The sequence below is a fragment of the Abramis brama genome, assembly GCF_963993115.1.
Source record: "Abramis brama genome assembly, chromosome: 7".
NCBI lineage: Eukaryota > Metazoa > Chordata > Actinopteri > Cypriniformes > Leuciscidae > Abramis > Abramis brama.
The window spans coordinates 25,279,887-25,307,524 of record NC_139969.1 but is presented as its reverse complement, the minus strand read 5'-3'; the positions used below and the strand labels follow the sequence as shown (position 1 = coordinate 25,307,524).

Here is a 27,638-nt window from a genome sequence, read left to right as displayed (position 1 = left end):
ATTCATCATACGATCGTGTATTAATTGAGAATTTGTGAGCTTCAATGAAAGTGTTCAATGTTATTACCCCAACTGATCCAGAGCAGAAAAACAGGTTGTACATTTCAAACCTAAAATGAATTATGGTACAGAATTGGAAGATTATTATATATAGTACCTATTTTCACAAACTAATTTTTAATAATTTGGCCACAGACAAATTCCCCATTCCTTCTATGCACAGAATCACTACCAGTACCTGCAACCAAGTTTTAAAGAACAAATGGTTTCCTGTGATAAAATGCACTGAGAAACATGCATGCAATTTCAATGTTTTACGTAAAGAAAAGAAAAAGCTTTTCAATGAAATATAGCAGTTGTGTAACACAGAGGAGGTTGTGTGATTCACAGTTTAGACACTGATCAAGGTAAAGCCTGAGAAATCTGGCTTCAGTGTCATGTCTGATTAATTGTATTTATTAATCTCTCTTTTCTTCTGCTTTGACAAAGACAGGATATGCTCTATGTGGAATTTACGAAGGAAGAGTGTCAATATTTCACTAACAGTTCAGTTTCTTTAAACATGTAAATCTCTGGGATGTATATTTGTATTGATATAATGCATTAAAATTATTTGACATTGTGGTTATGAGTTAAGAAGGTCTGTAATACCCAGAGAAGGTTATTAGCATTCCCATTCATCTTAATGGCAGGGTTGTTAACTAAAACTATATATATATATATATATATATTTTTTTTTTTTATTATTATTAATTGAAATAAAATAAAATATAAATATCAGATGAAAATCTTAAACAAAACAAAACTAAAATTAGAAATGTTTCCTTGTCAATTAACTGAAATAAAATAAAATTGTAGCTAAAAAAATATATATATATAAAAAACAATAAAATGACAAAAACACAACAAAATTACCAAAGCTTAAACTAAAATGAAAATGTAAAGTGAAAATATAACACTAAAAGTTCATTTAAAATATTAATAAACACTATAATAGATGCCTACATAAATCATACTTAAAGAAAAGTAGTTACTATATTTATGTTGCTTGCAAATATGGTCTATTCGGAACTGCTGAAACTGGTCATAAGCAATTCCACTACCAGTCTCACTACCTGTTACATACCTACTGTACGTAACAATGTCACAAGTCTGAATAATGCTAGCCTATTTCTAATAGGCCTATGGTCTTCAATGAGGTCTTTGACCCGCTTTCAAACACTGTAGTTGTAGCTGAGACTGGAAGAGTTTGTCTCGTTTTGTCTAAATGTCGAGAAGACGCTGTTTTCAGTGCTGTGAATCCACTTTGATGTACTTCAAATAGATGAGGACTTGCACTGGAATTGATACGGAAAACCGACGCCATCTGTTTGTACCACTGTGTATCAAGCATCGAGGAAGCCTCCAGAACTAAAATTCAGATTTGGCAATAGGCGTTTATTTTCCGACACACGCTGTAAGCGGTAGATAGCATCACAACAGACTGAGCCATCTGACCAATCAGAGCAGAGTAGGCTCAAAGGAGGGGTTTAGAGAGACTGAATCTTCGAACAAACCGTTTCCAGACTCTTTGAGAAATGAGATGATGTGCAATGTATATTATGAGAAAATCAAAGTGTTTTATGACCTTGGATGCATGTAGCTAATCCTGTTGTAGGATGCCTTCGAATCAAAATTGGAAACATTTAAAATAGCATATAGGGTCAATTTAAATGGCAGTCAATGGGGAAAGTTTTTAAAACCAGATGGTGAATTTCTGGTATCTACCAGCAGGGGGTAACGGCATCATGCTAACCAGCCAAACCTTGACCCTCTTGTTATGACCCCAAACTTGTGTCAAACATGTGTCAAACTTCTTCTTCAGGTCCACTCTCTGAAACCAATGATTTCTGCTTCATTTGCTCTTCAGAAAAGTCCCTTCTGCACTATGAGAAGGATCCAATTACAACAAGGGTCTTCACAAGCAACTATATGAGATTGAGTCCCCAATCTCTCCCAGAGGAACGAAATTGCTAAGGCTTATATTGATGTAGGGTTATGGGTTAGCCCAGAATCACAAGGATACATCACATCCTGCCTCACACAGACCTAAAGCAAGGTTTCGACAGCTGAAACTAATGCAGACTCTGTCCAGGTATGGCAATCTTAGCTATGTCTATGGTGATGTTGAGCCACGCTGGCTGGAGGGGCCTGATAATGGAGAGGGCTGAGAGGAGGGACAGTGAGAGATTGTAGGTGCTGGCCATTTGACAGAAACTCAATAGCACTTTAATGGTCCATAGTCATCGAGGTGCTTTACTGCAGTGCAGGACTTACCCCACTGACCATGGGAGAAATGAAGCAAAGCGGTGGTGAACTCTGAAGCCAGCGAGACTTGCACACGCTGCAGAATAAGATCTGTGGCGTAGGCCTGACAGATTGCCAATAGGATATGTGGAAATCACTTCACTGTCTATAAAATGAAAACATTATGATAAGATCCATGGCCTAAGTAAATCCCCACAGGATCTCAGCGTGTTAGATATCTGTGGCATTAGGTCACACAGGAAACACAGATCTGATCAGGTGGAGAAAAAAAAAGATGGATTTGAACAGTTGTGCTGCCATTAAAGGGTTAGTTGACCCAAAAATGAAAATTCTGTCAGTAATCACTCACCCTCATGTTGTTCCAACCCCGTAAGACTTTCGTTCATCTTTGGAACACAAATTAAGATATTTGTGATGAAATCTGAGAGCTGATCACTCCTCCATAGGATTCTGTGTTGTACGTTACATGCATCACACACATGACCAGCGTCGGCCAATAGTGAGCCTACGTGGTGACGTACAACTCAGACGCGCTGCGCTGTTACACTACGTGAATTCACACAGACGAATATGAATTTTGTTGTTTTTTGCACGCAAAAAGTATTCTCGTCGCTTGATAAACTTGTGGTTTAGCCACTGTAGTCACTTGGACTATTTTAACAATGTCTTTAATAACTTTTCTGGGCCAGCAAGTTTCGATCCCATAGAAGCCTATGGAGGAGTGATCCAGCTCTCAGATTTCATAAAAAAATATCTTAATTTGTGTTCCGAAGATGAACGAAAGCCTTACGGGGTTGGAACAACATGAGGGTGAGTGATTACTGATAGAATTTATATTTTTGGGTGAACTATCCCTTTAAATACACTTCCGTTCAAAAGGGTTCACCAAAAAATCCTGAAAAAAACTAAAAAAAACTATTGATAATAATAATAAATGCTTCTTGAGCACCAAATCAGCATATTAAAATGATTTCTGAAGGATCATGTGACACTGAAGACTAGTGTAATGATGCTGAAAATTCAGCTTTGACATCACAGGAATAAATTACATTTTAAAATATATTAAACTAGAAAACAGCTATATATTTTTTTAAATATGAATAATGCAAAATCCAACACATATCAGGCATACCTAATTCATGGTTGCTAACAGTCTATTTTTTAATTGTATTGGTTCTATTTCTGCGTTGCGCAATGTAGCCCCATCCACACCAATATCTCTCCCCATGTATATTAATCATCCAACATCCACGAGGACAGACTGATTTTGTAAGTTTAGAAACTTCTGATATTACATAACAAATCTCTCATTTTCCACAAGGAAAACCATAACAAAGGATGCCATCTGGAGAAGCAATCCAAAGTCATAACAATAGGTTGGTATATGTTTTATGCTGTGTAGAGTGTTGTGAATTTGAGAGTGTGCATGCAAACACCGAACTCTTCCACACTCTGCTCTGATTTTGTTTGTGCTGCGTTGCGGAGCATTTTTTCTCATGTAGTGTGGGCTGATACATTTTCTTGTCTCGTCTGGTTTGGACACGGTGTTGTTTTAATGATTTGACGTGAGAGGTGGAAGCAGTGGTTGCATCTAAGCAGAAGTGTACGCATTGCTGTCTTTCCTCCATGCCATGCAGTGTGCCCTTTAGTATAAAGACTTTGAGAAAGCAGGGACTCTGAAAACAGCAGAAGGAGCCTGAGCTTTGAAGTGAACTGAAAATCAAGTGCAACATGTTGTTAGGCTTTAGACTAATTGGGATTCACAGAGCATACAGAGACCAGAGGAACTTTACATTAATTAACAACTGGCCTCATTATCTATCCCATGGGGCTTCGTCCGGCTGGGGTAAACTTATCACCACTTCATTATCCAGAGGGGGTGGAAGAGGCCGGATACACCAAGCTGTCAGAATTAAATCAACAGTTCTTCCCACCACTTCATGTTTAATGTCACTTCACGTCTTTCATGTTTAACAGCACATGGAGTTGGGTTGGGTTGGGATTACTTGTTTCCTGATTTTATTGATTTTTCCACTTCCTGGCATTCAATAACAACAGCAACAACAGCAAAACTATATTGTAAATTAGTAAATATTTATTTATATGTTTTAATTTTTTGATTTTATGTATATGCATTTGCTAGACACTTTTATTCAAAGCTAATTATACTGCAAGGATATAATTACAATTCAGGGTATACATTTTATTGTCACTGTCACGTTTCTGTTCACGAGTTCACACTTACATACAATTTGAGGGGGTAAAGTTTAATGGGTATTTGGCGTGCTGTCCGGAGGGAGGGCTCCGAGCTCGGAGTTCGGCCCGAACCCAGAGTACTCCCCCCATATGTAAGTGTTTAGGACTAGAAGTGTGGAGAAGGGGTGGTGGGGGGATGCTGCAAAACTGTCAATGGATTGAGGTGAGACTGCTGAGTGTATATATATACCTCTTACCATTGATTGCTGAGTGCTCTCCACTTGTGTTAATTATCTGAACGTGCTCCTCCCGAACTTTGTTAATAAAACCTCATTTTGGGTTTGAACTTCCTCTATGTTCACTGTGTTCAGTTTCTAGCCACTCCTCCTTCATTAGCTCATCCCAAGCCTGTTTGTTACTATGGTTTCTGTCACTGAGTTCATTTGTCCCAGCTGTGTCTCGTTTCCCTCATCTGCTCTGTGTATTTAAGCCCTGTGTTTTGTCCTATTCAGTGTCTGTTGATGTTAATGTTAAGATGGTTGTTCTGTCCTTGTTCTTAGTCTCCTGAGCGTTTCTTTAAGTTTATCGTTAATAAAGTCTGCTGCACAGAAATCCTGTTTCCTCGTTGCTGCAACCAGAAACCTAACAATTACATGCTTTCCCTGCAGTACTAAATTAATCAACATGAATGGATTATGTTTGATTAATAATGCTCAAATGTCTGTCAGTCTTGATCTGCATTTGTTGTGACAAACTGTTCAAGAATTAACTCATTTTAATCTACTGAACCGGCAGCACAAATCAGTTTTTTTTTCAGTGTATACAATTTTTTTGAATGCTTGTTTGAGTTGTTGCATGATTTACATTTAAATACAGATAACATTATGCACACGTTTTTTAGTTATACCATATAATTAACTTGTTTTTATCAGCTCATTTATAATATGCAAATTGAGGAACACGTAAAGTAAGCATTTCCAGTCGCATCTAAATATTCATTTTAGCAAAATGCACACATGCAAGCCTAGAAATTAATATATAATATATTTTTTTTTTTTAATTAAGCTTGTTTTGTAAACACTAACTAAAAATCTGATTTTTTTTTTTTTTAATGACATGACCTCTTTTTTTCACTGTGCAAATAATACTAAAATATGTATTCAAATGAGTGAATAAATTGACATACTTAAGACTCCTTGTAATTCACCTACAGAATAAAGGCTTATATTATGGAAAACCATTTCCGAGGTAACAAAAATAAACCTGCTTAGGTAAATCATATTTATAACAAAAAAAAAAATTATGAGATACTAATTTCCCTTTATGTCCAAATGTTTATCTCGTAATTATGACCTTGTATCGCATAATTTTGACATTTTGTCATAGTTATGATTTACAAAAGTGTGTTTTTTTGTTGTTGTTGTTGTTTTTTTCTTATGTGGCAGAATAGGTTTCCTTAGGCAAAATGCAAGTAATTGACAGATATTATGCCTCATCGCAGCTGTCATGAATCTATTGTTACCCTTTCTCCTGGTGCATGTATAAGGTGTCCTTGAGGTTCATGTGTGGCACATGGCAGGGCTGCCATCCAGCCAGTGACCTCTGAGCCCATCATCTCCATTGTTCACCCATACCACAAGATAGCCGTTATGTTTGCCCTCCTTGAACTTTCACATCTGCCCTCCCTGACACAATCAATGGTGACACATCTGCTCCCCCCTTTACCAGTGACGTGCGGTCTGGGTAGGCAAACTAGGCACTGCCTACCCTGCCAAAATTCAAAAATGTTTATTAAATAATAAACTTGTATTTGTATTTTTACTGTTTATTCTTGTAATTTATATATGCAATATGTGTGTTATTCCAATTATTTAGACGTTATGATGAGAAATGTAGCAGTTAAACATAATCAAATAAAAAACAAATCGTAGAATACATGGATTTCTCGGCGACGTCATCACTGCTTGCGCACGCAACCAGGAGGCAGAAAGACCCGCGGTCTTCGTACTGGAGTAAAGGGTTTAGGCTAGTAGCATAGTGGTGGTATTGTCGCTAAGTCAAAATACCAAGGAGTTGTTGCATAATTTATTATGACCGCCGCTAGCGTAGCTAGCGAAAGCGGTCATATAGGGATTGTCAAAGTTTTTTTTTTTTTTTTTTTGTCATCTACTGAATTTTTCGTCAACGATACCAGGGACACCGAAACACCGGGGAACATGAAATTTGGTGGGCATGTAGCCCCACTAGACTTTTACGGAAAAATTTCGTTTGGTCCCCGGGGGCCACTCCCCCCCCGCGCTGGGCCCCCCCAAACCCAAAAAATTCAGTTTTTCCTAAATAACTACCTGAACCGTGGCACCGAGGATGAAGAAATTTTTATGGTATGTTGGTCTTAAGGGCCCACATCAACCTAGCCCATAATCACTCATTTGTGATTTGCGCCCCTCCCATAAAAAATGAAAATGCAATATTATTCTGCTTTAATCGCCCCTATCTTCAGTGGAGATGTTCAGAACTGCACCATATTTCATGTGTATGATTAACTTGACATCCTCTGGGGGTATGCTAAGTTTCGTAGAATTTCATCCATGGGGGGGTATAAAATAAATTAATTTATGTGCACATTTAGTGACTGTACACTCATCGGCCTGTAGATGGTGGTGTTGAGCGAAGGGTTGCTGGTTTAGGATGATACTGTCACTAAGGTTGCCAACTGTCCCGAATTAGGCGGGACGTCCCGCATTTTGGGCCTAATTTATTTGTCCCGTGCGTGACCTCCCGTGTCCCGTTTTTTGACAAGCTGATAAACCACTGACTGATACAACAGCAACAGCAGCAGTGCTGACCACGACACTTGAGAATGAGAATGTCATCATCCAATCACAGCTTTTTTTAATCACTGTTTTGAGACAAATCATTGTTTGATTTGCGAACATCCTCTGCCGTCTGGTCGCTTCCGCTCGTCTCGCGCTAACGGTAATTTCCTTTCACTGTCCACGTTTTGATTTCGCCTAATCAATTTTGGCGAATGCAAACAACGTGATTATTGTTCATGAGTCTAACATCCAGCCACGCAAGAAAACATGTAATCTACCTGAGGGAATAATATGCTCAAAAAACATTTCTGATTATTATTAATGTTTTAAAGCTTTTAGAAAGTAGGCCTACATAGAAAGCTTTTGTAACATTATCTTAACTGTCACTTTTGATTAATGTAATGCATCCTTGCTGAATAAAAGTAGGCAATTACTTTCTTTATTTTTTTCCCCAAAAAATAATCTTACTAACCCCAAACTTTTGAACTGTAAGCCTAGTGTATAATGTTAAAAAAGCTTTTAGATAAATGCTGTTATTTTGAACTATGGTTTGTTTGTAATGTGACTTTTTTCATGTATGACATTAAAATTATTTTTAGAATTAAATACATAAATAGGTTAAGCAATACAAATGTGTTTATGTCTGATAACCTTTTAAACACAAACTTAACTGCAGACACTGAAATGACGTACACTGTGTGATACAGTACAAATATTTTGAGTGTCCCTCATTTTCCTATAAATAACCACGATTGTCCCGCATTTTCCTTTTCTGAAGTTGGCAACCCTAACTGTCACACACACACACGCAGGAATACAAACAAACGCAAGCACACACACTGACATCCACACGCACAGACACACACCCATACACACACACATACAAATCCACATGCACAGACACACACACAAACACACACGCGCACACACATGTACGCACGCATACATACACGCACAGACACACACACACACACACAGACACACACATACACAAACAAACACACACACATACACACACACACAGACAGACATGCACATACTACTACTTTTTTTAGGTAAATACATAAACACGCAATACAGCCAAATTGCTCCACGTCATTTCTTTTTGTGGAAAGCCAGTGCAGGCCTGAGCGGCGGTCATATTTTGTACATCTAGTTTACATGCAGGTCTATCTGTTGTGTTTTATCTGCTCATTATGATTATGATGATCATAAAGGGATTGTCAAAGTTTTTTTTTTTTTTTTTTTTTTCGTCAATCTACTGAATTTTCCGTCAACGATACCAGGGACACCGAAACACCGGGGAACATGAAATTTGGTGGGCATGTAGCCCCACTAGACTTTTACGGAAAAATTTTGTTTGGTCCCTGGGGGCCCCTCCCCCCCCGCGCTGGGCCCCCCCAAACCCAAAAAATGCAGTTTTTCCTAAATAACTACCTGAACCGTGGCACCGAGGATGAAGAAATTTTGATGGTATGTTGCTCTTAAGGGCCCACATCAACCTAGCCCATAATCAGTCATTTGTGATTTGCGCCCCTCCCATAAAAAATTAAAATGCAATATTATTATGACCGCCGCTAGCATAGGGGATAGAGCGTCATATAGGGATTGTCAAAGTTTTTTTTTTTTTTTTTTTTCGTCAATCTACTGAATTTTCCGTCAACGATACCAGGGACACCGAAACACCGGGGAACATGAAATTTGGTGAGCATGTAGCCCCACTAGACTTTTACGGAAAAATTTCGTTTGGTCCCCGGGGGCCACTCCCCCCCCGCGCTGGGCCCCCCCAAACCCAAAAAATGCAGTTTTTCCTAAATAACTACCTGAACCGTGGCACCGAGGATGAAGAAATTTGCAAAGTATGTTGGTCTTAAGGGCCCACATCAACCTAGCCCATAATCGATTGTCAAAGTTTTTTAGTTTTTTTCTCCCCGTCAATCTACTGAATTTTCCGTCAACGATACCAGGGACACCGAAACACCGGGGAACATGAAATTTGGTGGGCATGTAGCCCCACTAGACTTTTACGGAAAAAATTCGTTTGGTCCCCGGGGGCCACTCCCCCCCCGCGCTGGGCCCCCCCAAACCCAAAAAATGCAGTTTTTCCTAAATAACTACTTGAACCGTGGAACCGAGGATGAAGAAATTTTTATGGTATGTTGCTCTTAAGGGCCCACATCAACCTAGCCCATAATCACTCATTTGTGATTTGCGCCCCTCCCATAAAAAATGAAAATGCAATATTATTCTGCTTTAATCGCCCCTATCTTCAGTGGAGATGTTCAGAACTGCACCATATTTCATGTGTATGATTAACTTGACATCCTCTGGGGGTATGCTAAGTTTCGTAGAATTTCATCCATGGGGGGGTATAAAATAAATTCATTTATGTGCACATATAGTGACTGTACACTCATCGGCCTGTAGATGGTGGTGTTGAGCGAAGGGTTGCTGGTTTAGGATGATACTGTCACACACACACATGCAGGAATACAAACAAACGCAAGCATGCACACACACTGACATCCACACGCACAGACACACACCCATACAAATCCACATGCACAGACACACACACACAAACACACACTATTCTGTCCCTCTATGTTCTATAGTATTGTATTAGTTCGCTGGTGCATTTCTTTCAAATACAACAGCCGTTTTTTAAATCCTATCCAATGGTTGAAAGGAAAGGAGTAAACACGGTCACTAGGTTGTGACGGCTGTCAATCAAAATGTGGAGCGGTGTATTCGTTCCATGTGTTTCCTGTCAGAAAACAAATAGATAATTTGGTAAATTTAAATTTATCAACTTGTTGCCTGCTGTGGTTGTTTTAATTCACATCATTTCTAAAAAATATGAACGTTTTTGGTTTAATATATTCTTAATATATAAGACTGTCAATGATCTAATTTCATGTTTTATATATTTGTTAATTGTTTATTTTGTTGGGTTTTAGTTGGAGTTGGTCAGAACTGTTTCAAAAATAATAATAATAATAATAATAAATTATATATATATATATATATATATGCGCATGATGCCTGCTGCCTTTGGGCTCAGTGATGTTGAATTTAAATGACATGTAAAAGACATGTTATGTTACATAGTGATGTGATGGTGTTTTCTGGAAGGAAAGGAACTAAAGAACAAAGAATTTTTATCAGCTGAAAGGCAGAATACAAATGTTTTTATTAAATTAGATAAACATTATATAACAGTTTCAGGTTATGTTTTGGTGTTGATAACATGTCCCACATTGTCCCACACAAACTTATAATCGTCCCACATTTGGTTTGTTTGATGGTGGTCACCCTAATTACATTACTAACTTAGTCTAACATGATAATTCATACATACATCACAGTATGTCCGGATTTTGATTCGTAAACAGTTGGACGTTTTACATAATGTTATATTAATATGAAACACAAACAAACAGATCCAACTCTGAAATTGCAGTTTATTATTGAGTCAACAAGAAATTACAAACAATGCGAAATCTACGTTAATTACAATGTTCTTTTACAGAACTCGGCATAACAGCTAGCGGTTTTCTGCCTCCTGGATGCGCGCGCATCCGGTATTGTTTGTATACAAGAAACCCGTGTTTAAGCAGTGCTTTTACTGTCCATTCATTGCACGACAAGCGAAAAACCCATGTTGCGCATGCGCACTTCGATCCTGTATTCTTTAACATGTACGGCAAAAAGCACAAATCTGCTGTGCCTTTGGACGTAAATATGGTATGCCAGTAACATCTCCGTAACATATCAGACATGGACCAATTAAAATCGAGATATTACTGGACATTTGCGCAGCTAACGTCATTAACGTTACACCACAGCTAACCTACATGCCTAATCCCCGCGCCAAACTCAAAGTCAAAATGACAGCACCGGCCGTGATCACAGAGTTAAACATTTTAAATTGAGAGCCAGAGACTTTGCAAACTGAAGGCCCGTAAAGACGAGTTTTACAAATCTGTGATCGACGTCTTCACGAGGAAAGAGCGGTGGATGAATTTTATGTACAAATAATCTACCGATTGGTGAGTCAAAAACTATTTTGGGCTTAATATTGAATTGATAAATGTGGTTGAATTAGTGCAAGCCATTTGCCTTCATATTCAATTGAGCAGTGTATGATTTTACTTTTACTTTTGGCCGCTGTGCAACAATAAGGATTAAGAATGGTTGCATTCTGATGCTGGAGCGGACATTATCTGTTACCGGTGTGTGCCTGTACCGCGCTTGTGTGTGTACGACGTGCGTGTATGTGTGTGTGTGTGTGTGTATGAGAGAGAGAGAGAGAGAGAGAGAGACTGCGAGAATACACGATATATCCTGATTTGTACATTTCTTGATATGCCGCGCTTGTGCGTAACGTTTACTGTTAGTATGTATTATTAGCCTAAACAATAAATCAGGTAATCTGGCTTTCATAACTCAGTGCCTAGCCTCTTTAAGACATCACCGCACGTCACTGCCCTTTACCTCTTATCTTATTGTATAACATAAATGCAACTCTGAGTCATATCTGCTTCAGTATTACTCAACAGTATATTTTCTGTTAACAAGTGACCCTCACTAATAATTTAAATATGTCTCATTTATGAAGAGAATTATACAAAAGACTCAGCTGATTAACCATCTGACTATTCATGTATTCTTGATTGCCACTTTAATGCAGGGTTAGTCAGAGAAATTTCATAGCATGATTAATGAGATGAGCTGTTTCTCAAATCAACTCAATTCTAGTGGAGAAAGTGAAGATGGGTTTAAGCAGTGTGACTCATTCTGATTAATATAATGTCCTCACTTACACTGTTGAAGATCCTCTTCCCAGAATCTTTTTGACTCCAGATCTCAAGGTTTAGCTGGCTAGCATACCCTGCTAGTTATAGTTTATGTAACTAAACCATCTGCTTCTTTTTAGCATCTTTCTCTATTCATGGTTGGACATTAAAAATTAGCTGTTTTATTCTAGCTATTTTGTTGTTGTTGCAAGAAACATCCATCCATTTCCCAAACTGCTTGTTCTATATAGGATTACGGGTGCAAGAAACAAATATACTATTTATAGTATTTCCCAAAGTGTGGGGCCTACGACATGCTTCCTTGAAAATGTAAAAGTATTATTTGTACATTTTTGTGCTTTATGTTTCTGAATGTAATGTGAACATTGCACTGCCTTAATGGGCGCTTGCATTGTACAAAGCACATTTTGCTGCTAGTCGTGTCAGAAAGTTCAAGCAAAATAATCTTGAAAATGGGTAGTGGGGTTGTAAGCTACTGGATTTATCTTCCATCTTCCATCAACCAACCAGGATTCCCTAGTGAAAAATAAATATACTAAAATGTATTTGAAATACATTTGTTTTATGTTACGTATACAACAAATACATTTACATATCTATTTGTAGTATACTTAGTATTAAATAAATGTATTTTAAATACATTTTGGTATAGGTTTATGTTGTCATGACGTTATTTTAATGCAGCTTCCCTAGCTAAAAACAATGTATTCGAAGAATGTTTTGCTAACAGTAATGAAAAAGTAATGTAATAAAGTAATGAAAACATAATTTTTCCTGGGTCTTTTTTAAAGGGTCCTGTGTCAGCCGAACAACTGCCATTGACATGAATGGTAATGTAAACTATAGCTTTCTCCAGGCATTATAGATCAATCCCAGTTTATTTTTCCAAGAAGCTCTCCATTACAAGTCTAATTATTCACCTTCAAAAGTGTAAATCTTTCATAATAACAGCCTGTTTTATACATCTCATGAGTAAGGTGTTTTCGCAACTGTATATCAAGTGAAGTTACTAATAGATTTAGGGGAGAATCCTTTTTTTAGCTTCCAATCCTACAAATTGCAAAGCTGTCACCACCTTGTATTAATGCACAAAGGAATATTCAGAGTTATTTTCAACCTAGTGTTTAAGTATTACATCTGTGGTATGCTGCCAAATTTGACAAAGATAATTTCAACACTTCCCTCAGTTTTAAGGAACTAGGAAATGCATTTACAGTAGACAAGGTTGACAATGACACCCCGACCCCACACACAAAAAAAATCCTTTAAAATGTGTAACTGCAAGTGCATTATGGTTATTCAATCAATTACCCATCAAAACACCTTCTTATAAGTCTATCTCCCTTTAGAATCAGAATCAGAATCAGAATCAGAAAGAGCTTTATTGCCAAGTATGCTTGCGCATACGAGGAATTTGTCTTGGTGACAGCTTCCAGTACACATACAATATAAAGTGACAAGACAAGTGACAAGTAACATAGGTATAAATAAAAAATAGAAAAAATAAAAATAAAATAAAAATAAAAGATTATAAATTATAAATATATATAAAGTTATAAGGTGCTATAATGAAATGTCTGAGGGAAGTATTGCACATGTTTGTTCCACAGTAGGGGAACATTAAGTGTTCATGAGGTAGATGGCCTGGGGAAAGAAAGAAGTTAGTGTTGATATTAACTAAAACTAGGCCTAATAAAAAAAAAAATTGTTAATTGAAATAACGCTAAAATAAAATATCAATATTAGATGAAAAATGTATAAAAACGTTAAAAAAAAATACTAAACTGAAATAAAATGAAAGCTAAATGTAAATATATATATATAATTACAAAAGCACATAGCAAAATTACTAAAATTAAACCAAAATTAAAATCAGCTTATTTAGAATATTAATAAATACTATAATGGTGTTATTTTAGTATTATTTAGATACTTTCTCCCTTCCATCTCTTTTTATCAGTTAGTTCTTAAAATTCTGACCATCCAAAAATAATTGTCTTGTGTTCTAAAAGAGACACCAGGGCTATAATTGTCACAGGACAGTTTAAAATAAGACAGGCTATATTTATGTAACTAGCCAAAAGTCCAGTCACACAAATTTGTGTTTTATGCAGCAGTGGTTTTGTATTTTGGTTTCAAAGACCACATCCTTAATGTCACTCTTGTCAGTTCTGTCCTTCAAACTACATTTTCAATATCAATTATTTTTCTATAGTTTGGAAGAACACAATAAAACCATTTGGCATACATTCAGGCAATGGTCACCTATATAATGAATGCAGATTTTAAGTTGTCACAAGTATATTAACAGTGGCCAGTCTCCCTTCACTGCCAAACCTTCGCATCACCAGTGCCTCTGCTTCAGCCACTCAGACAGGTAGGCAGAACTTCCTCAGGCCCAACAACACCTCAGGCTGACAAGTCCACACAGAATAGTTGAAGAATGACACTTTTTTACTTTTGACAAAGAAAAGTCTCAAGCCATTAAAGCAACTGTTGTCCCCACATGCCACATGAAGCGCAGCAGTGTTTATGACTATGGCTTTTTATGAAGTATGTTACTCAAAAACTACCTCTCCAGAAACTGTCCAAATGAAAATGTCTTTCTGTTGCTTTGGTGCTTTTGTATTTCTCTGAGTGAAGAGGCTTTCAGCATCTGTGACCCCTGTGATCCTGAACAAGCCTTCAGTCCAGCACTCGCTGTCTTAGGATGCAGGTCTGACACATGCTCATGAGGCTCTGCCTCAAAGACTGCCAAGCCGCTCAGATCAGAAGGAGGATGGGAAATTCACAGTGCCAGCCAGCAGGCCAGACTCTGAAAGGAATCCCTTGCCGTCTGGAGCGAGTTGCTGGCAGACAGTTTGCGCTGGATTGCCAAAAGCCCTTACTTTCATTAATTTATTTGCTAGATCTTGGCTTCATCTTGGCTTTTTGGGGGAAATGAGACTAATAAAGCAAGTTGATTCTTGGTAATTCATGTTGGGTTGGTATTCCCATAACAGCAAGAATGTTATGCACAGTGTGTGGTGGAATAAAATGTGAGGAGTAAATAAATGTGGGAAATCTTCCTCGATCTCTCTACCTGCATTAACAGCTATATTCTATGTAATAACATCCATTGTGATTCTTGACATATATATATTTAATATATATCTAATACACAGATCCTTTAGTTCACTGAAGGGGAACTTGCGCTGCGATCGAAAGATGCTGTGGGAATGCTTCTGCGTGATTGCGTTGTGAAGCACGTGTGTATTTAGTCCAATGGCGTGATGGAACTTTATAGGCGGGTGATGTCATGACCAGGAAACTGTAAAGCACACCCAGACCAAACAGTGCTAGCTTCTGTGTCTTCAGCAAGTGCTCTATGTTGAAATCGCTTGTCCCTTTGGTGTTGGTCTGTCTTAGAACAGCATTTTGACTATGTTAGAACAGAAGTTTATCACCATTGTAATAACTGACATTATAAATATGGCGAGCAAGCAGCAGTTTAAACCATGTGCTTCTCCCTGCACTCTTTGATGAGGACACCTTGGCACGCATTCCTTGTGGCTCAGGTCCCGCTGCTGCTGAGGCACATTGGCGACTTTTGTAATGGGGTTTGCAGATGGATCTGGTAGAGGGGTTAGAGATGGGCCCTGCCCTTTCTCTGCCCTCACCTGCTGGGTCCAGTGCTTTATCTCAGAGTCTGGAAGCACGCGCAATGGTTTCTTCCACCCTGGATGAAGCACCGGTACTGCAACTATCCAGCTCTGAGGAGTTGGATGTTGTTAGTATCGAGACAGGAGATACTGAGGACTCTGAACCTCATACTCCTGCATATGAGGAGCTGTAACGTCTGCCCATCATAGAAGATCCAGAAAAATTTCTCACTCTCAAAACTGTTTTTCTCCGTCTCTCAAAAGAATTGGAGAAATTGGCCTCCCTTAAAATTTGCACCTGGCATGGTGAAAGCTTTTCTCCACCAGAAGCCAGGTTACATTCCCTAGGTCCCCACTAATGTGGTGAGATCCATTGTGCCGCAGGCCTTCTGTCCTCCTCCTTTCCGGATGTCTGACCAAGAGAAGCTGAATCTGCTTTGCCCAGTCAGGGCATTAGATGCTTATGTCCACAGAGCTGCCCTGTGGCGAAAAACTGACTAGTTGTTTGTGTTTTGGGTCGACCCGGAAAGGGTTCCCAATATCTAAGCAGAGGATGAGCAAGTGGGTAGTCAAGGCAGTCTCACTTGCATACGAGTTGGCCAGCCAGCCTTCATCTATGGCTGTCCGGGCTCACTCCACTAGGATATGGCTGCTTCAAAAGCTTTACTATCGGGAATTTCCCTCTAAGATGTATGCGATGCGGTAGGCTGGTCCTCGCGTCACACATTTGTAAGATTTGGGCTCTACTCCAGGGTCCCAGGTGCTTTCGTCTTAGTGTGCACATCACGATTTCACACACACAGGCACTTGTTAGTATGGCGGCATGGGTATAGATGTTCCCACAGCATCTTCAACGCAGCACGAGTTCCCCTAAAATGGAACGTCTCAGGTTAAGACTGTAACCATGGTTCCCTAAAGGGAACGAGATGCTGTGTCACCCTGCCATTCTCCCTGCATGCCTGTGATCAACTTGCTTCATCCTATCAGAAGCTAGCGCTGTTTAGTCTGGGTGTGCTTTATAGTTTTCTGGTCATGACGTCATCCACCTATGACGTTCCATTCCCTTCAGGGAACCATGCTTACAGTGGTAACCTGAGACGTTTTAGACAGCTTGCAGCCTTAAGGTCCGTTCACAATGAGGATGATAACTATAACGATAATGATAAAGATGTTGTTCTAAAAATCTTTCTAAATATAAAAGAATAGCAGAGTCTACACCACAACTATAATGATAATAGCACAGAAAAGCAATATTGCTGGACTCACTTTCAGAAAAAAATTTTGTCCAGATGACAACCGATAAAACCATTTGTGTGTCGAGTTCTTTAACAGTCCGTCTGGAAACAAAGACGTTGTGACACCAAACCCCCTCATGGAAGAAGCCGTTGTGTTTACAATGAGCATTTATCAGAATCAACTAAATGCTGGATTTTCAAAAGTATCTGAAGTTCACGGCACAGACTAATGCACCATTAATTACTTGAATGAATGAATTATTGGTTGCATGCTGGTCTGTTATTGTAGGGACATCAACTTTACATTGCCACGCCCCTAAACATGACGCTGAACAAAACGAATTATGCTTGGTTGCTTTACATTACAGTCTTTGGCCTGAAAGCTGCTATGGAGTCTCCTTCTGCTGTCAGTCTGAAGGTTTGAATACGCAAGACCAGGGCAGCAATATTGAGCTTCCATGTGTGAAGTGTGCAGGGGCCTACACTGGGAAGGGGCCTACTGGCTGTTCAAAAGCTCTTCTGTGATGGGTAGAGTTAGGGTAGGGGATAGAATATACAGTTTGTACAGTATACAAATCATTATGTCCTTATGTCCATTAAGCATTTTATCCTCATCCAAATACAACCTAAAAGAGAAAATACCATATGGCCTTGTCAGGGCTTGTCATGATGTCATTGTCCGTAGAGTGTTTTGAACTTAATTCAGCGACTGACAATTGAACCACCAAACAAGAGGCTCTATATATAGCTTTGCTTATCATTCCTAAACAAAGCCAGTCCTGCCATAAAGTCTGTCGATATTCAGATGATCTCAGAGCAGTGCTAAGCTGCACACTCATCCTCATTTTATTGCGTAAGCTGCCTGTGGAACACATTGTAATCTGACACCTCTGTTCACATTCATGCGTTCTGTAAGAGCAAGTCATAGTTCAGAAGAATTATAGTAATCTAGACTCAGAGCACTGCTGCCAATGTGCTACAAAATTCTTTTGTCCAAAGTTCTTTTGCTCTGAGCTGAAGGACTCTCACTTTGAAATGATTTCAAATTTGTATTAGCATTGGAATGTAATTTCAAATTGATGGACCAAGAATATATTGTGCTCTTCATATTTGTAGTAGAGAGGCATCTGTTGAGCTTCAGCATTAAAGCAGCTATTTTTCCATCCATCCATCCATCCATCCATCCATCCATCCATCCATCAAAAAAAAGACCCAATCAAATTGCTAAATGAGTTTCTCCTGTGTTAGTATACCTTTCCTTTTGAGTCAGGACCTTGTGAACTGTTTTTTTAAATAACCAATTGCCTTTAGATTACATCTCAGCCATTAAAGATTGCATTTTGTGCATTTTTCTGAGGAAAAGACTAAAGACACATTTTAATTGGGAATACCTGCTGAAACTTAACCTTTGAGTACACAAGTGTATGGATTACCTAAGCTAACACACGGAATGAAAGTCACAAACATCCTAATTTAGTTTCCATAAGGTCTTTAAGTTACGTGTGCCGTGGCATGTGTGCTTCATTTACTTAATGTATATAGTGGCATTCAGCAAGAACAAGCCATTAGAATTTGATGAAAAAGCAATTAAGTTTATTTATAATGCAAAGTCTTTCCTTTGAGATTTTTTTCAGCATTCCTTGAAATGATTTAATATTCCGTGGACTTCGGAAGTACCAACATCTCTTAGGTGCACTGCTTGTCCCACTTTAGTAGTCATAAATGATCTTTAAAATCTTGCAAGAACATCCTTGTACTCATGGCCCCTCCTCAAAACAATTAGAAAAGATGTAGAGTAATTGAACATTTTGTTTTAATTAACAAGATTAATGTGTTATGCTAAACCCGGTTTATTAATAGCGAGATCTAGCTTTGTGGACAAAATTATGTTGTGAAGCCTAAATATCAAACTACAATGACTAAGAGGTCTTTCCATATGCCTGTTTGCATGATGCAGTGAATGGAAAAAGGGAGAGAATGTTGCATTGCTTTGTGTTGTATGCTGTATTTTTGTTGATGTTGCAAACAAGCTGAAGATGTAAGGTTAGAGAGAACTAGAGGAGAAAAGGCTCATCTACATGTTTTTGGACACACTCCCTTTTTGCAGCAGCTAAAAATAATATCAGGGTTAACTCCCTGCTGCAAAAAAACTGTCCCATACACTCCATCTTCTGCTATGTGTGTGTGTGCAACTCCCACTCCCACCTCTGTGTAGGTGATAAATGAGTGAAAGCAGTGATAGATCATAAAACACAACAGATTCATTGCTATTGTGGAACCACAGGTCATGTTGTCCTCGTGCTCAGGCTTCATATAGAGTGAGATAATATTTAGAAAGCACAAATTATTGGTCTAAAAAAATGTTTGTTTTCTCTTTGTAATAATAGTGCCCAATGTCACAATACTAAGAGAACACTATGTCCAGCTGCATTATGGCCATTGAAACTGGGGGAACATGTCGTCTCAGAAATGGTATCTAAAATGGCTTCTAAAAATGGTATCTTTTATAACTGCTCATCAGTTAAATTATCCATTCACATATATTTTGTCAGTTCACACAATTCCTGAAAATTCAGTTATCAGATTCTTTGATTTATTACAAAATAAAAATATAATAATAAAAACCAATAATGTAATATTTATTAAAAAAACGATAAAAATGCTATAGTAAAAACCTGTTAATTGGTTAACTGTAAGTTACCAAACAGTTCACTGTTTGGTAAATGATTTTATGGTAAATCTCTTGTCTTTTTATATTGTATTATATAAATCTTAAAGGTGCTCTAAGCGATGTCACACGTTTTTTAGGCCAAAACATTTTTTTGTCACATACAGCAAACATCTCCTCACCATCTGCTAGCTGCCTGTCCCCTGAACACACTGTAAAAAAAAACCGCGGTCTCTGTAGACAGCCCAGGCTCCGCAAACGGCAAGAAAAACAAACTGGGCTAACCCGCACCACAAAACATAACAAACTGTTCCAGCCAATAACCAACAAGAAGGATTTGGGGGGGTTAGTGTGCGGATGAGGAGGAGGGAGGGTCTAGCTAGCCCCCATTTTGTTTGACAATACTTTAAACGTCAACAAGAAGTGACGTCACCCAACATCACTTAGAGCACCTTTAATATAAAATTAACATAAATAATTTATTTAATATTAATATGAAGTCTAGAGATGGCTGCACCAGTCCAAGGTTTTTCCATACTTATTTTCTGTGCAGTATACTGATTATGCAAATGCTATATGCAGTGACCATGAGACAAGCTTCCCTTCTCTTTAGTGATATTAGAGACGATACTACTGATCCACATTGGAATATAACTGCTGGCTGGGCTCATGAGATGCCTTTTGTGTTTTTAGCTTAGATTATTTTAAACAATCTCTCTTCCCCCGGAACGTTTAAAGTCTTGCACCGCAAGCTACTTAAAATTCCTGTCATGAATCTACCTGTGGGCAGAGTTTTCTGAAATCTAAGATCTTTAGGAAAACAGTAACTTCAATAAGACAAATTTGAGTCATAGTTCCCCACAGACATACTTAATATTCGAGAAATAGTAAATTACCTTAAATACACCCTGTTGTTCACTTATAGACAGAGGAGTCACATTGACTTTTCTCATAATAATGCCTATGTTTTATAATACAAATGCTTAATGGAGATTTATTTGTATTTAAACTAAGTGTCCTTACATCAAGTGCAAATATCCCGTCTTGCTGGCAGAGGCTATTTACACTAACTTCATCCACCAGTGTCTAGTTGAGCCAGACAAAATTACAAAAGAAACTCATCTGATAACAGCGTAATGTAAGGTGTTAGCTTTTGCTGAGAACGACCCAGGGTTATAATTTTTCCAAACTCATTCTTCTCCCTTATCTCATCATGTATCAGCTCAGAGAGGTATTTATTTGAAATAAAAATGAAGAAAGTATTTGAAAAGTGGAAGTAAAGTGCCCAATGGGGATTTGGGAATAAACTGATTATCGGGTTGGGTTAGGGGTACGTGTAGGGGAGGGCTTTAGGGGCACGGACAAGTAATATCCCAATAAGGGAGCATCCATTCATGATTTTAATCAATATCATCATATACACAGAATATGTTGTTATTATCACATACTGTTTTATAATGAACTACAATACACTGAGGTGCAAATAGTATCTGCCCCTATTTGCACCAAGTATAAATATAATCTAACTACTATTTACACTTAATGCAAAGAAAATAAATAAATAAATAGCAACTATAGCTATTTGCACTTAGTGAAAACAGCGTTTAAATATTTACCTCTGCCATATTTAAAGGTGCAGTCAGTCATTTTCTATTGCTTTTGTTGTGCTGATTGATACAACAGTCATCTTGGACTAATACTCACACCTATTGATGTGAATGCAGCATACTTAAGCAAAAGTGTTGAGTTTCTGATGCAACTGTAGAAATACGTCATAAACAGTCAGCCATGATTAATAAAGTTAGATAAATAAATCTGTAATCAAGTAAAAGTGAACCATAATATGTCTTTATAGGGCAACCTGCTCCATAAAGAATACAACTGATTTTATTATGCAGCTTATTTTATATGACTCACTGTTAGAAAAATCTGTAGAAATTACAGTATTACTGGCAGCTACTTGCCAGTAACTTACTGTAGATTTAAATTGATGTTATTTACTGGCAACAATTTGTTCAAAATTAAATGTTAAACATTAAACATTAACAAGTCTTTATCTTTACAGAATAAAACTAAAATAACAGCCTCATGCAAAGCATTCTGGGAACCAAAATCTGAAGGAAAAAAAACAGAAAAAGGTTGATGAAGATTTCTGGTTCCCAGAATGCTTTGCATTAGATTGTTATTTTATAGTTTTATTCTGTAAAGACAAAGACTTGTTAATGTTTAATGTTAATTTAACTTTGAACAAACTGTTGCCAGTAAATAACATCAATTTAAATCTACAGTAAGTTACTGGCAAACAGCTGCAAAACTACAGCAAATGTTTTACAGTTATGTTATACTCTATGTCTTTATCTCATGTAAGCAAAAAGATGACTCCATATGGAAGCTTGTTTCCGCCACAGAATAAAAAAAATAAAAAAATTGCGACTTTTTATCTCACAATTCTATTTTTTTATCTCGAAATTGCGAGTTTACATGTCGCAGTTCTGATTTTTTTTTCTGCGTTAGAACTGCGTTATTTAAAAAAAATAAAAAATAAAAAAATATTATTTGATCAGGGACAATGCACAAAAAACATTAGTCTAAAAAAGAAGAGATGTCATGTGCCAGGTTATAGCAAAAAATGCTAATTTCCACCCGCAGTCCCTGGACAGGTTGATGTTATACTTACAAAAGTTCATATACAGAATAATACATGGAAGCATTACTTCAATCACATCATAAAAACACTCTCCACTTCAGGAATCTATCACTCATTCACTCACAGTTTACATCGTTCATATCACAGTCATTCAGTGCGTACAGGTTTGCTTTGATAATAACCACTGTTTGGTCAGGCGTGTAAAAGTACTATAGTTTGTGCATGAAATAATTTCGTTTGGAAGAGTATTCCAAAGGCTCACTGCTTTATAAGTGAACGATTATATAAACTCACAATTGCAAGTTAGAAAGTCTGAGCTGTAAGATATAAACTCATAAATTCTGACTTCTTTTCTCAGAATTGCCTGTACATATATATTGCAATTCTGACTATAACATGCAATTGCAAATTTTAAGACATAAATTCATAGTTCTCTTTTTCGTTAGAATTGGAATTTAGTTTATCAAAAGTACCATTTGTTTCATGGTTTGAAAACATTTTAAATTGCATGTAAATTTGTATTTTTGAATGTGTGTGTGTGTGTGTGTGTGTGTGTGTTCAGCTATACCCTATGATGTGGGGACATTTTTTGCTCCCCATGAGGAAAAAAGCTTATAAATCATATTAAATTATATATAGGTTTAGAGGTAGAGGTAGAGTTAGAGTTAGAGTTAGAGTTAGGGGATAGAATATACAGTTTGTACAATATAAAAATCATTACATCTATGGAAAGTCCATACGTGTAAAACAACACGTATGTGTTTACTTCATTGAATTTATGTTCTACACAAGGTGAACTGTTGAGCATGTTGGGATGGGGCCCACATCAGTGCTTTATTTCCTTGTTTACTTTACACCAGTCATCTGTGTTTTTCTATCTCACATTAGGGGGTTACTCATAAAAATTTGATAGCATCTTAAATTAACCATCTGCTGTTCCTTTTCCCTTTATCATATTTGATCATGCCAGGAAGTTTAAGCTTCTTAGCAAACACAACTGATTGAATCTTTTAATGGATTGAAGCCATGGTGTGCAGTTAGTAAATTAGTTTAACTGTATAATTATATCAGAAATATAGCACTCGCCTCCCACTATAAAAAGCCTAATGAGGCATCAAGAGAAAATATTGCTGAGTAACAAGATACTCTGTGTTTTGTACCACCAACCACCGAGCATTGCTATTGTGCCCTTGAGCACTGCACTTAACACATAACTCCTCATTGCTGTTACATGACACCCCTGTTTCCCCAACCTCACTTCCCCCCCAAGGCACGATGGAGTAGAAAAAAATCAGCTCTCATTGTTTTACTGGTCCATGTTTTATCAACATGGACCTCCATGACTGGCTTGTTACCTCAAATGATGCTGACCTTACATAAGTTAGAATGGCCTGAGGCATGGCCCCACTGTAATGCTGACGTTCATTAGACTGACTGTCAGTTTGTTGTCAGATTATGTGATTGGGTATAAATCCTGAGAAAAATGACAGAAACATATTTTTCACCATAAAAATGTAGTAGAGGAAACATGTTGTCTAGTAATGTGACAACTAGTCTATTTTAATCCGGTGAATATTTCTCAGGGTTGGTTTATTTTTGAAAGAAAGTTGCTGTAAGGTAGGGTTGATGTGTGATGGGGGAGGGGTATAGCCACACTATATGGTGTAAGTTATCACAAGGAGAATCTGCCTGTTAATTGCTTTACCATTTACATTTAGCCAAAAACGCCTATATGTAGGAAAGCCTTTTTCCGCCGCGGAATAATTTTGCAATTGCGAGAAAAAAAATCTGAATTGTGACATAAAAAAATCGCAATTACCTTTTTGTGTGTGTGTGTGTGTGTGTGTGCGTGTGTGTTTTATTCCGTGGTGGAAACAAGCTTCCATAATAATGAAACACAAAACAAATCAAATAATTGTTTTGGCCAACATGTGATTTTATTACATTTATAAATAATATATAATTTATAATTCATTAAATTACATTAAATTACTTGCCGACCTGAAATTTATGAAAAATACCCTTGATGTAAAATTATACCTTTGTTTACGGTCACCAATAAAAATATAATGTTGGAGTTCACAAAAATATTCTAAATTACAATGTGCTTTAAACCAACATACAAAATACCTGCTAGAGAACACACATTTATGTGTAATTTTTAGTTATAACTCAAATCCCTATGGTTCAGCCCATGTGACAACTAGCCCCTGTCTCTCCTGTACACAGCTACCAAAGGTCCATTTACGGCATTCCGCTTTCTGACAGTTTATCACTGCTTGACACTATTTTTTGGATGCACTTCTGTATAAAGCCCCTCATAAATAAAATACATTACCTTCAAACATGTTAAATAATTGACATTTCACTTATATCAGGTGATCTGTCACTCTACATGCCAAGAGTCTCTCGCTCTTTCTTTGGGTTGATTTGCTGATCCATAGTTTGTTGTAAATGTCATTGAAAGGTGTCTCAACGAAAAAGATATAGTGGAATGAAAAAGATTTTTGTATGAACATTTTATGTTCATAAAATTCTGATATTAACTGTACTCATCATGCAAGCATATGGACATCTTGCTGCAGTTCTGTTGACCATCTGTGAGATTTTCACAGAATATGTTGTGAATTCAGTGAGCATGTAATAAATTAATATTTAAACATTTTATGACCTTGCCTTCTTTCAGTGTACACCAAGCATGGATGAAAGTTTATATGTATCACCTATTTTGCAATTTAATTTAATTTAATTTAATTTAATTTAATTTAATTTAATTTAATTTAATTTAATTTAATTGGCTGCTAAAATTGTGAATTATTATTATTATTATTACAAAAAATAACTGTTTTAGATTTTAATATATTTTAAAATGTTTTCATGTTTAATATATTTTTAAATATTAAAATGTATTCCTGTGATGCAAAGCTGAATTTTCAGCATCATTACTCCAGTCTTCAGTGTCACATGATCCTTCAGAAATCATTCTAATATGATGATCTGCTGCTCAAGAAACGTTTATCATTATTACCACAGTTGAAAACAGTTGTGCTGCTTAATTTTTTGGAAACAGTAATACTTTTTTCAGGACTCTTTGGTGAATAGAAAGAAAAATCTGTTTTTAAACATTATAAATTTCTTTACTGCTTTACTGTCACTTTGTGAAGTGAGTTCTAAACAAACAAACGAAAAAAATCCTGACCCCACACTTTCAAGACGTATGTACATTATACTGCTTATTATGTGGCAACATATCAAATAAATAAAGGGGTATGAAATTGAAACTGAGTAGAAATTGACTGTGGATTGATACGACAGGAAACTAGAAGGCTATGTAGGAAATTGATTGCCTGTGTGACAATGTTTAAATGTATAGTTTTAGCACTGTTCACTATACAAAAACTTTGACTGCTGAATTGATCAATAATTGATCACAATTGATCAATAAGCATCAAGTATTCAGCCATGTAATAATATAGGCAATGAAGTGTGTTTTGCCTAATGTTATTGTAAACCAGTTAAATGGTTCTCTTTGACACCCATCAAGAAGTTCATAAAACTGTTTCAAACTCACCAGGGCACAGTACATTTCAGGTGGGTCTCCACAGGTAATGTTGGGTGGGTCCAGAGACACTCTCAGGTATTTGGTCATATCAGTGGCTTCAGGCTGGCAGGCCATGTAATGCCAGGCCAGGCGGTCCTCCGCGTAAACCTGGGACTTGCAAACATCATAGTGCCCCCATGAAGCCGGGTAATGCTGCGTGGCGTGACACCAACTCACCCACAGGTCCTGTAGTACAAGCACTAGCAGCAAGTACATGGTTGCACCTTTCTTTTGATGCCTCATTAAATGGAGTCTGATAAATTATAAGCAGGCAGAGGGTGACGAGTTAGACTGCCTCTGTGGTAACACTGAACTTTAATGAGGAGAAGAGGCCGGCATCAGTGCCAGCTTTGACTCAGCACCCTTAGGCTGCTCTAAATTCATTTATTTGTTTATTTTTGTCTGATTGTATTGCAGGGGCTCTTGAACGTGTTTTGACAAAGTTGCGGTAAGTGCAGGTCACCGGTGTGAAAGAATGATATTAATTCCTTCTTGAAGCCATTAGTGGAGGCCATTTAAGATCATCTGCCTGTCCATCGCCATTTCCAGAGTGCTCTCCGCAGTCTGTGGGGGATAAGAACAAAGAAGATGAAAACAAGAGTGTATCAGTGGAGGAGCTGTCAGGATTGGTGTTGTGCAAATAACGAGGAGCCCAGTGGAAAAGGTGAGGAGGTGCAGGTCAAGTGCTTTCTATTGTTGAGAGAGACTTCATAGAGAAATATCCTAAAAATACCTGCTTATTACAGAAGACAAATAGCCAAATATCCCTGCAGGCACAAATAGACCGTCTAAGTCTGCACATCTCTCCAACGTGCAACATCTCTCAATAGTCTCTCAGCAATTTGAGATTTCAAAAAATTCTGTTCTAGTGTGAGGCAAGCAGTGGCGGAATGAGGTCATTATTTTTTCTAGATATAGAAATGGTATGCATACTTCATATTTTATAGACCTTAATGCATTTCATAGGCCTTTTAATGTCAGAGACAAAGGCCCTTGTTACTAGTGCTACACTGCAAAAAATATTTTGTCAGGTGGCCTAAAATGTGCCTCATGTGATAACATAAAAGTTACTGGTTTTATATACAGTAAGTAATAAATATTTAATTGGATTTATCTGATATGACTGAATCAACCAGGCCAAAGGTTACAGCAAATGAAAGTCATTTTTAAGAGTCAAGTCAGGTTGAAATAGCTGTCAGCCTAGTTCACCCAAAAATGAAATTTCTGTCATCATTTACTCACTCTCATGACCAGGGGCTGTCAAGCTCAAAATTTGGCAAAATAAGTATCATCAAAGTTTCATCAAAGTTGTCTATATGATTCAAGCACTGCATTTAAATCTTCTAAAGTCTGTCATAGCTCTATTTAAGTCTGTCATAGCTCTTAATTTTCATTAGTGTGATATTTGTTTTAAATATGCACGTTAAAATTTGGTACATTGGGATCAGATACAAGACATAATAAACAATGACCTTTGGCATTACTGACGTCAAACCTACCAATTAACAATGGCTTTTAAAGGTCCCATGACATGAAATTTTCACTTTCTGAGGTTTTTTTAACATTAATATGAGTTCCCCTAGCCTGTATATGGTCCCCAAGTTTCTAGAAATTTCAATCGGTGTAAATCGAGCTTTTGCTATCTTTCTCTGCCTTTGAGAAAATGGAGGCTCATACGCGCTGATCTTGAATCTCCTCTTTAGGACG

At 37.4% G+C, this 27,638-nt stretch overlaps 1 protein-coding gene across 1 annotated transcript in view; it reads right to left on the bottom strand.

Moving 5' to 3' along the window:
- The window catches only part of ntng1b (netrin g1b), a 56,316-nt gene extending 29,869 nt beyond the window's left edge, over positions 1-26,447 (bottom strand). Inside the window, 3 exon segments of the mRNA XM_084119094.1 lie at positions 25,902-26,177; positions 26,180-26,269; positions 26,271-26,447. Of these exon segments, the coding sequence (XP_083975220.1) occupies positions 25,902-26,177; positions 26,180-26,269; positions 26,271-26,315 (411 nt within the window). The 5' untranslated portion in view covers positions 26,316-26,447.
- Positions 26,448-27,638: the final 1,191 nt, after the last annotated feature.